At 41.5% G+C, this 12,214-nt stretch overlaps 1 protein-coding gene across 1 annotated transcript; it reads left to right on the forward strand.

Moving 5' to 3' along the window:
* Positions 1–7,453: 7,453 nt before the first annotated feature.
* Positions 7,454–10,076, forward strand: LOC148120141 (mast cell protease 4-like). Its single transcript, XM_087895878.1, has 5 exons — positions 7,454–7,579; positions 8,067–8,217; positions 8,730–8,865; positions 9,032–9,286; positions 9,666–10,076. Exons 1-5 carry the CDS (start codon positions 7,525–7,527, stop codon positions 9,810–9,812), a joined length of 744 nt encoding a protein of 247 aa, XP_087752004.1. The 5' UTR covers positions 7,454–7,524; the 3' UTR covers positions 9,813–10,076.
* Positions 10,077–12,214: the final 2,138 nt, after the last annotated feature.

Below are 12,214 nucleotides of genomic sequence, written 5' to 3' on the forward strand. Positions count from 1 at the left end.
AGAAAACACTATCCTGAGTGAGGTAACCCAGACCTAGATAAACAATTTAAATAGACCTATAACCCCTGGGAAACAGAAGTCATCAAAAGTCTCCAAACAACAAAAGCCAAGATTTCATTGGTTTCAGTCAGAATTCTACTAGAACTTCAAAGAAGAGCTAATACCAATACTCCTCAAATTGTTCCACATAATAGAAACAGAAGGAACATTGCCAAACTCTCTTTATGAGATGCCTAAACCACAGAAAGACTCAACTAAGGAAGAGAGTTACAGGCCCACTTCCTCTTGAACATTAACATACAAATAAGCAATAAAACCCAAGAACACATAAAAAATTATCCATCATGATCAAATTGTTTTAATCTCAGAGATGAAGGGATGGGTCAACATATGAAAATCCATCAATGTAATCAACCATATAAATAAACTGAAAGGAAAATAATCACATGATCATCTCATTAGATGCTGATAATTATTTTGACAAAAATTCAATATCCCTTTATGATAGAAGTCTTGGAGAGATAAGGGATACAAGGAATGCATCTAAACATAACGAAAACAATATACAGCAAGCCTAGAGCCAACAACAAGTTAAATGGAGTGAAATTCAAAGAGATTCCACTAAAATCAGGTACAAGACAAGACTGTCCACTGTCTCCATATGTACGTAATATAGTACTCAAAGTTATAGCTAGACGACTAAGATAGCAAAAGAAGATCGAGAGGATGCAAACCAGGAAGGGAGAAGTTGAGCTTTCACGATTTGCAGATGGTATGATAGTGACTCCAAAAAATTTCCCAGGGAACATCTACAGCTGATAAATACCTTCTTTAATGTGGCAGGATACAAGATTAATATAAAAAAAGAACAGTAGCCCTCTTATATACAAATGATAAAAGAGTTGAGAAAGAAATCAGAGAAACATCACCATTTATAATAGCCACAAATAGCATAAAATATCTTTGGGTAACTCTAGCCAAAAAAGGAAAGACCTGTGTGACAGGGACGTTAAGTCATAGAAGGAAGAAACTGAAGAAGAGATCAGAAAGTGGAAAGATCTACCATGTTCTTGGATAGGTAGGCTCAACATAATAAAAATGGCAATCTTATCAAAAGCAATCTACAGATTCAATGCAATCTCTATTAAAATTCCAGGACAAATCTTCACAGACCTTGAAAGAATAATACTCCACAGCACATGGAAAAAAGAAAAGAAAAAAAAAAAAGAAACAGAACAGCCAAAAGAGTCCTGTACCATAAAGTAACTTCTGGAGGTATAATCATCCCTGACTTCAGGTTCTACTATAGAGCTTTAGCAATGAAAACAGATTAGTATTGGCATAAAAACAGAAAGAATGGAATTAAATCAAAAGCCACAGACTTATAAACACCTGATTTTGACAAAAAAGCTAATGGTATACAATGGAAAAATAAAGCATCTTCAGCAAGTGGTGATGATATAACTGGATATCGACATGTAGAAGAATGCAAATAGATCCATACTTATTCCTATACACAAAATTCAAGTCCAAATGAAACAAAAACTTCGACATAAATCCAGCTACACTGAAACTGACAGAAGAAAAAGTGGGAAACAGCTTTTAACGTATGTGCACAGCTAATAAAACACCAGATGCACAGACACTGAGAACAACGATTAATAAACGTGACCTTCTGAAACCAAAAAGCTTCTGTAAGGCAAAGGACACAGTAAATAGGAAAAAACGGCAGGCTATAGAGTGGGAAAAGATCTTTACCAACCCTACATCATACAGTGAAATTATCTCTTTAATATATAAAGAACTCAAGAAATTAGACATCAAATAATTCAATTAAAAATGGGGTACAGATTGAAGCAGAATCATCAACAGAAAAATTTCAAATGGCCAAAAGACACGTAAGGAACTGCTCAACATCCTTAGTCATAGGGGAAATGCAGATCATAAAGATTCGGAGATATCATCTCACACCTGCCCTAATAACTAAGGTCAAAACCACCAAAGACAGCTTATGCTGGATAACATGCATGTAAGGGAAACACTCCTCCATTGTTGTTGGTGGTGCACACTTGTACAGCCACTTTGAAAATCATTATGGCAGTTTCTTAGAAAATCGGGAATCTATCTACCTCCAGTCCCAGCAATACCACTCTTGGGATTATACTCAAAGGACACATACTCACACCACAAGGATATTTGCTCAACTATGTTCACAGAAGCCTTATTTGTAATAGTCAGAACCTGGAAACAGCCTAGATGCCCCTCAACTAAAGAATGGTTAAAGATCATGTAGTACATTTACACAATGTAATACTATCCAACAGTTAAAAGCAATGACAGCTTGAAATTTGCTGGCAAATGAATGGAACTAGAAAAAATATCCTGAGTGTGCTAACCCAGACCCAGAATGACAAACATGGTATGTACATACTCATAAGTGGAAATTAGATGAAAAAAGATAACCAACCTATAGTCCATGACCCCAGAGAGTCTAGGTAAAAAGGAGCACCCTAAGAGAGACATACTTGAGTCTCCCTTGGAAGGGGAAGTAGAAAAGATCTCCTGACTAGATTGGGAGGCATGGGGAGGCAATAGGAGGGAGGGTGGAAGGAGAGGAAGAGAGAAAATTGGAGGGAGGAAAAGAACATGAGGGAATGGGATATGAAGCAAGAAAAGATACATCTTGATGGGGGAGCCATTATGGGGTTAGCGTGTAACCTGGCACTAGGGAAATTCCCAGAAATCTGCAATGATGATCCCATGATCTGAGTTAGTGGGAGCTCACTGACTCCAGACCTACAGCAGGCGATACTGCATAGGACCAGAGTAGGCACTCTGAATGTGGGTGACAATTGTGTTACTTGGTCACTGGAAGTGGGACCAGGTTATATCCCTAGTGCATGAACTGATTTTTTGGATTTAAGGCCCACTCTATTGAAGGGAACACAGGCCTGGTGCTGGAAAGCTAGAAGAGAGCCTATTACTATATCCTTAAGCGGATGTAAGTTCTGTTGTATTCTGGACACTTACGGTTAGACACATAGGTAAGTGTGGCTTTCACCCCTCATCAAAGAAGCTTCATGATGGAGACTGTTACAGAGACCTATAAGTGGGAAAATGCAGAGAACAAGTTACTACAGGGTGCCCAGCCCCAAAGGATACATTTATAAGATAATCCCTATAACTGAGGCTCATGAAATCTCACAGAAGAAGGAGCTGAGAGACTGTGAGAGGCAGAGACCAGGATGCCTGTTGCAAATTAGTGTCTTCTAGACATGACAGCAAAGCTGAGCCTAGGGAACTCAGCAAAATGGCTGTCTAAACAAGAACTGCATAGTGACACCACCAGTGGACCTGCATGTGTAGATGGGGAAGATTCATGAGACCTCAGCCCTAGATGAGGAGGGAGAACAAGTTTTCTCTGTGGACCAGTTTCCGTGATAAGTTCTCCAAACTTAAGTGGTCAACCCTAAAACTGAGTATATTCCAGCAACACTAAACTGACTCAGTAGTATGTGCACACACACACACACACACACACACACTCCCCAACCCCTTACCAGTACTACTACTACTACTACTACTAATCACAATAACAATAATAATATTTAAAGAAGAAAAGCTCTTCCTTTAATAAATGACTTTAGTTGCTACTTGCTACTGTGATTATATATTAGGTGGTCTTCTCCTAGAAGCGTGGAGATGCTATTATTTCGAGTTTGATCATCTGTACGTCATCATCTTCCAGGACACATAAAATAGGATTCTATAATCACAAACATCCACCCTCAAGTGGCACCAGTCGATCTCAGGGAGTCATCCATAAGCCAGGTGTAGGCATTCTTTCTCTATCAACTTTCCATCCAGATATCCAGTGAACATTTACCTCTTCCATGTGGATGGAGGAGCCAGATGAAGCAACTTCACTTAGGAAGTGACCACTTGTGATCACTGAAACCAAGGATGTTTCTTTGAAGTCAAAGTTTTTAGTGTAGTTGTCCGTCCTTTGGACTGTCAACTCTCAAATAGTGACACAGAAACTTTATATTAATTATTAAGCTATTAAGTTATGGCCCTAACTTAGGATTGTTTCCAACTAGCTCTTAAAACTTAAATTAACCTGTTTATATTATCATAAATTCTGCTCTGTGGCTCATTATTTCACCACAGTACATCTGACTTCCCTTGTTTCCTGGTGAATGTCCTGCCTCTCTTCTTCCCAGAGTTCTTATCTCTTCCTGGAAGTTTGCCTATCTTCTTCTGTTTAGCTACTGACCAGTCAGCTCTTTATCAAATAAATCAGAAAGTACCTTTGTGGAAACATATCTTCATAGTATACGAAAAGGTTATCCAACAACAACTTAGATTTATTTCCTATGGAGGCATAAATGCTTCTTCCCAAGGTGTCTACAGTAGTTGCTACCTCCTTCACTCCAAATCCAATCAACATGATGTCATCAGTGTAACATGATTGGGCTCCCTGTAATGGATGTTACTGCTCCTCACTATGTATGTTGATGTTTTCCTCAAGGTGATAGCTGCAAGAAATACACCATGTCCAGTAATAATAAAACTTATACCAAAAGGAACTACAGTTGGTGTAGTTTAAAAAATTCACACTAGCTCTCCAAGGTACAAAGTGATTTGTCAGAGGAAGATATAGCAAGAATCACCTTTTACGCAGGATTCAATTATAACTCCATGTATAACATTGTGTTGGCTAACTTTTTGGTAAGTAGAGGCAGTTGTGGTGTTTACCACTAGTTTCTATCAAAAGATCACTGCCTGAGTCTGGCAACCACTACGGGGACGATACCAGTTTGTGACTAAGTCTCTGCTACCTCTGTATTCAGGAACTGGAGAAAGAGAGAGAGTTTATTTGGGACCCATTTTGGGGGTCATCACCAAAGCTCATCCTCTAACTTGGGATTCACAGAAGAATTTGGGGGTCTTTAAAAAGTATTATCAGGTCAGATCCTGTGCACAATAATAAAAACTGAATCTATTTTTCTATAATCCATATCACTCTGCTTAGACAGCCCCTTGTATCTCTGAGGAAGCAGAGAAAGAAAAATACAAAGTTGGGGCCAATACTTTACTCAAGGGCATTTAGCCTCTATCAGGCACAGAGATTTGATGGTCAGGTCCAAGTCTGGCAACCAGTTGAGGATATGTTTGGTAATCAATACCTCTTTTTCCAAGATCTAGAATTTTTCTTTGAAGCTCCAAGACTCTAGAATGTTGACACTAATTGTATAGCTGATTGAGAAACACAGCCTGCTGTCCGTACAAGTGCTTGTTTGAGATGCTACAATAATCTAGTTACATGCCATTGTTTTCTTTGAAAATCCCTCATAATAAATCACTTTTATCTTAAAATAGAGAAAATTCCTCATTCTTATTTAGACAAAAACATGGTACTAAGCCCTTCGTTTTCTTTGCCTATGTTCTTGAGTACTTAGACACAATGACTGTGGTTGTAAATACTTGGCCACACAAAGACTTATCTTGCATTGCAGATACACCTGGGTGACATTGTTTACACGGCAGGATTACTCTTCGTGCCATAAATAATCATTTCACATCTACAGCTGCTACATTTTATCACTTACAAGAGGGTCTTTAAGACCTAATACTAAGGTGTAGTCTAGTGAACAGAAAAGTAGCCCTGTTCTTGCATCCAGTAGAATAGAGACCCTCTACTGGGTCCAATACAGAAGGGAAGCCTGCATAAGTGGTGGAATATATATAATATATGTCAGCAGTGTAACACGCATGAGCAGTATAACACACTTGAGCTGTACGTCAGAGGTGATCAGTGCATCATACCTGAGCAGTATAACACATGTGAGCAGTGCATTTCATGTGAGTGGTGCAACATACAAGAGAAGTGTGACATACATGAATGGTGTAACACATGTGAACAATGTAACATATGTGAGCAGTGCAACATATCTGAATGGTATAACATAGGTGTGCAATGTAATATGTAGGATCTGTTCTAAGGTCATTCCTGCTGAGTGTGTAGACAAGTGAATTGAACCCTTCAAAGTCCTCTGTTTGCTTCCTCTTGCTTTGTTCCTGAAATCAAGGAAAGCTGCTGGAACAAAGAAAGGTTATTGGAAGTGAGTCATGAAGCAACTGAACTGAGACCAACTTTCGGTATTCAATATTTGTGACATTTTGTCAAGTCTTGATTTCATCATGTGTAAAATGGAACAGTTATACTCAGGGTTGGTGGAGTCTAAAGAAATCTCAGACCAGTAATGTAACAATATGTCAATTATTCCAAGATTTCAACTCTGATCGAGTAAGTGAGACTAGAAATTATACTCAGTGGCATGTTCCTGTTTACTGAGAGCAGTGTTTGATTTTCAGTGATACATGAAATGATAAAAGCACCGAGTATGGCCTCAAATATGATCTGCAGAGACGCTAGGTTGCAATCAAACATGTTTGGGTCCCAGTGGATAAATAGAAATCCTGATATCCCATGTAGAGCATAGATGTGGTACTTTATGTTTTCTGTTGTACATTCTCTCCGTCCCATAGGAACTGAAAACAGTAAGATTCTGAAACTATCTTATTAAACGTATGATCTTCCTGTTATGTGATCTCCTGAGAGTCCATTAAGTTACCCCTAAATGTGTATGGCAATATCCACAAAATGGACTATTAGTATAAGAAAATCAGAACATGCACTTATAGTAGCAGTTCTAAACCAGTGGGTTGGGACTCTTTAGGGGGATACATAGCAGATATTCTATATATCAGATTTTTACATTACAATTTATTCCAGTATCTAACTTGCAGTCATGAAATAGCAATGGAAATAATTTTATAATTGCGAGTGATCAGAATATGAGGAGTTGTATTAAAAAGTCGCAGCCTTAGGAAGATTGAGAAACACTGGCTGAAGGTCTCCATCCTACATGATATGCTGTGTATTCAATACATTCTCCCCATTCTTTCTTCTCTCTCAACCACATTCTATCACCTGCTTCTTATTAGAATAAATATGAGATGCTCTTGCACTTGTCAACACAAATGATGGCCATCAGGCTCAATCAGCCCCAAACCAGTTGTTGTCAATAAAATGTACACCGTCACACTCATATGTTTCACACACTACACATGCCTGCGTTTGTGCTACAGTGTCAGAGGTTGAGTCTTTTCACACATGCTGCATGGGCCTCAACGCTGACAATAACACCCGACTGTTTACAAGGACAAGTTCATCATCCTTGAACAGGTTCCCCAGCACATTGTTGCTGTCCAGTCTCTGAGGATCAGCTTTGGAGGGTGAAGCAGGCACCTCATCATGGGATCCAGGACTCTCAGCATCTGGTCACAGATTCAACACCAGCAGAGAGCACAGTCATGAGAACTTCTGATAAGGAAGATAAAGCTTGACCAGGGCAGCTTGGTGGTTTCCAACCCGCTCTTTCTCCTACTTTGGATCTATAAAAGCAGAGACCAGGCAGAAACACACCAGAGCCTGAGCATAGGCTGCACCAGTGGGAAATGCAGGCCCTGCTCCTCCTGTCGGTCCTCCTCTTGTCTCCTGGAACGGGAGCTGGTGAGTTTTGTCTCTGTCTACCTATCCCTGATTTTTTTCAGCCACTGTTAATTATGGTAATAGTGACCCTAAAATGAGGCAGGGTTCTTTAAATACAGTCCAGGATAAATGTACCAGGTCAAGTAAGAATGAAAAAATAATTACTTTCACATACTTTTATCAAAATATTCTGTTTTGGCAATTCTTCTCTGGCCTTTCATTAGTGTTGAGGAAGACAGAATGAGGAGTGACAAAAATGTTTAAATGAACTGTCATCAGGAATGTGAATGTGCATTGTGTTCTGAGATGTAGGGTGGAGGAAAGGGATGGCTGGAGAGGAAGATCAACAGGGAGGAAAGATCAAAGTATGTTTGGAGTGACATGAGCCCCTTGAGAGTTGGGATGGGATGGGGAGCAGCCACTCAGTTTTAGCCCCATTTCCTCTGCCTGCCCTATGTTAGGGTGTCCTGTAAGACTGTGACTAGGGACTCGGGATTCTTTGTTCCAGAGGAGATTATTGGTGGTGTGGAGTCAAAACCACACTCCCGCCCTTACATGGCCCATCTGGAGATCCTCACTGATGGAGGTTTCACTGCCACCTGTGGAGGGTTTCTCATAAGTGAAGAATTTGTGATGACAGCTGCACACTGTAAAGGAAGGTAGGTGACTTCTCTTTGTGTGGAGAAATGCATGAACCAGAGTCATAAAGGGTCAGAGCCTGAGGAAAGTTCCCAGTCCTGTTCATCTCCAGACAGACTCCTGTTTAAAATGAGAAGACAAAGAACACAAAAGTTCTCATTTTCTCTGTCATCTCCATTTTCAGTGGACAGAGCTTTAAGCAGGGTACCAGTCGGGACACACTGCTGCTTCCCTCTTGTCCTGGTATCACCAGAGCTCGCAGTCATGTGCTGGGGTGTAACTCAATGGTAGATCCTGTACCACATGCAAAACCATGTGTTCAGTCCAAATACTGGAAGGGAGCACAGCTCTCAGTGCTGTGTTTCCCTGAGATCATGGCTTCTGGCGGTGTGTTCCTGGGAGCTTCATCTCAATACCAATCGGGGTTTTCCAAGTGTCTCTGCCCTGGGATAGAGAAGACCTGGTGTCCCTCGGTTCTAAATGAGTCCTCATGAGAACAACATTTTTTGTACCTCTTTTTCTCTTTCAACAGAGAAATTACTGTCACTCTTGGGGCTCATGATGTGAGCAAGAGAGAACCCACACAGCAGAAGATAAAAGTCAAAAAACAAATCGTTCACCCACAGTACAGCTTCTACTCCAATCTGCACGACATCATGCTGCTGAAGGTTCCATTATCTTTCTTGCTCTCCCATCCTTTACTCTCCTTACCCAACCCATTTCCTCAGAACCCACCCCTCAAATCCATGTCCTTACCACCCCAGTGGGAAAGAACCCATGTCCAGGAGAACATGCTTCTCTGGGTTACCGTGTCTTCTCTCCTTCCCCCTACAGCTTCAAAGAAAAGCTAAGCTCACTCCGGCTGTGGATACAATTCCCCTGCCTAGCCTACTTGACTTCATTATACCTGGAAAAATGTGCCGGGCAGCTGGCTGGGGACAAACTGGAGTGACGGAGCCAACATCAGAAAGACTGATGGAGGTGAAACTGAGAATCATGGCAAAAGAGGCCTGCAAACCCTACAAGAAATTCTACTATCACCTCCAAGTCTGCGTGGGCAGTCCCAGAAAGACAAGATCTGCATACAGGGTGAGAAACCACCTACTTTCCCTCCTCACATCAGGAGACAGTGTCAGAGGAGGGAGTAGGCCAAACAGCTCTCCACTATCCTGACTGATGCCTATGTTCTCAGGATCCTAGCACTCTTGGAATTGAAATTCTCCCTCTAGGTCCCATTTCAATGCACAAACCCTTACTGAAACTTCCCCAGAGGTTTAGACTTAAGAATAGATGGGGGTGAAGGGAGACAACCTAAGCATTGTGACAAGACAGGAGAAAAATTCAATCCCTAACTCATGACTTACAGGGAGCCAGAACTCCTCACCTCACTTTGGAATTAGCTATGGCAAGGAATCTGTAGTTAGGGGAAGGTGATCTCTGTTCACCCTCTGCCTTTTCTATCCTACAGGGAGACTCTGGCGGACCTCTACTGTGTGCTGGGGTGGCCCATGGTATTGTATCATATGGACGTCTAGACGCAAAACCCCCTGCAGTCTTCACCCGGATCTCCGCTTATGTGCCCTGGATTAATGCAGTCATAAGGGCAAGTAGCTGAAAAGCCTTGTGAGCCTGAGTCAGGATCTCCAAGTCTGAGGTCTTCTGGTCCTCTTGGGTGCAAAAGAGCTGTACCTAGACTGCTTTTAGCCTAAACCGACCTGCCCCCATGCTTTGCCCAGTCCCCAGTCTCTTTGAGCCTGGTCCTAGCCTGTTCCCTAGGGTGTCCCATCCTTCCCCTTTGTGTGAAAGGATCACAAAGAGACACATGGCTCTGGTGACTGATTGTTCCCTGTACTGCACCCCAATAAAGATGAAAACTCCAGCAACTGTGAGCCTCCACTCTGTGCCCTAAACTGACTTGGTTCCTCACCCACACCTAGAAACTTTCTAAGTTGAGTGAAGAGTTGTTTGCTGATACTCTCTGGCCATGTTAGCAAACATGAGTATTGATTTCCTGGCACAAGGTGTGGCACTGTGGATTATTGAATATTATCTCGCATACATGTGTGTACTGCAACGTTCCACATTTAGAGAAATTTGCACTGCTTTGCTGTTTCCTCCACGGTCTGCCCCTCTCCTCTTCTCTCTCCTTGTCCTCATCTTGTCTTTCCACAAATATCAATGCCTTAGTCACTGTATCTCTTCCACACACCACAGCAAATTCCATGTCTAGCTCAGAGATGGCTGTTGATAGCTTGTGTCCCCAACGCTGATTCACCATCACTGTTCTCCAAGTCTTGCAGCTAGTGGACAGGTTACCCTCAGAAGTCCCTGGAAAGTGTATGAGGTGGCAGCAGTCACAACAGGGGAGCATCAGCCCTTTCTCAGCCACTTAGCCATCGGTGGGAAGAGATCCTCAGGGACTTAAGTGTGGAGCTGGTTCTAGTCCTACTTCTGAGCTACCCAAATTCAACTGTCATCTTCCTCAAAGATGACATAGTGACTTCTAGCCTTTCACAAGTGGAATGCCTGCCTTAGGTCAACTTCTAAGTGCCCTGGCCTCCTCATAGAAGTCAAAGTCCCACTGTTCTTAACCAAAGGAAATAGTGCATTAGCTGCAGAGTGCTGTAAGAAATTGCTAACACTACCAGTCCCGACCAGGAACTAAGCACCTTCACCTTCCTCCCTGCCTGACAGTCCACACATCTGGGTTTCTGGCTTCACCACTGATCAGTATCAGTATAGATTTCAAAGTACCAGGCTTACTTTAAACTTAACTCTATGGGAAAAGAAACCTGTGTGGATTAAACAAACTGGTTGAGTCTTTAAAAAGTTGAAGAATCTATGTTGGATTACCGCTACATGGGTGACTTTTGATTTTTTTGCTTTGTTCTTTCTAACTCTTGTTTACAGTTGTGAAATTAAATGGTAGGGCTTTTTTCATTTTGATTTCAATTGTTTTTGTTTGGGCACAGTCTTATTACATAGTTCTAACTGGTCTCCAACTCATAATCCTTCTGAATCAGTTTTCCTAGTATTGGGACTACAAGCAAGGTCTACCATCCTTGACATACACAAAAGTCTCAAATGGTTAAATAGAGAGCAGAGATAATAGCTGTGTGTTTTTTTAGGAGACATGAATTCTTGGTAACCTGCAGCTAAGACCACACTGTGTCTTTACCTCCATAGTCAAATAACAACTCAGACTTGGAATAACTCTTCTTTCCTAGAGCTAGGCAATTAGATGTGGGAGAAAGTGATTGTTTCACCCTGAAGCCTGGCTCACAGTAATGGTGTGGAAGATAGAAAAACCTGAGAGCTAGTCTGAGGTCACATTTGAGAACCTGAATTGCTTCCATAAAGGACACCACCACAGAACAAATCACATCACATGGGTCCCTGGTGTCAAAGGAGCAGTTGGTGGCCGAGCAGCCCAAAAATCAAGAACCTGATCACAACCACATTCGTATTTATGGTGGATGAGGATAATAGTGGCCTGTCAGATGACCCTTGGGAATGAGAGAACCACTATGGTCTCATGAGGTCAGCAAGGGAATCATGAATATAAAAAGGTTTTGCCTCTGGTGGCTGCTGTAGGAGTAATGTGCAGGCCAGTTTAATGAAACCTCTCTGTGCACCCTTAGCAGCAGACACCCACTGAGGAGGTCAAAGCAAGCTCAACCAACAGAATCTGAAGGATTCATTCAATAGGAGATCAGCAGCTTCTCACACATGCCTTGCAAAAATATAAACAAAACCCTAGAGTCAGCTAAAATGGTGAATTTTCTGAACAAATTAAATGCAGGTGAGAAGCATTTTTAGGTGACAAAAGAAGATTTATCTTCAGAGGAAAAGGAAGCTAGCAATGAGAGAATCCAGTCTTTGGTGAAGTGTGACAAAAAGAAAGATGCCAGGGTTGATTAATGACCTTCAGCTGGTGTCACCACTGGTCCCTATCTGTTCTCATACCATCCAAATGTGTGCTTTAGCAAATATTTTGTCATTAAAACTCTTAGTAGT

Source organism: Myodes glareolus, chromosome 12 (genome assembly GCF_982192425.1).
Source record: "Myodes glareolus chromosome 12, mMyoGla1.1, whole genome shotgun sequence".
Classification (NCBI taxonomy): domain Eukaryota; kingdom Metazoa; phylum Chordata; class Mammalia; order Rodentia; family Cricetidae; genus Myodes; species Myodes glareolus.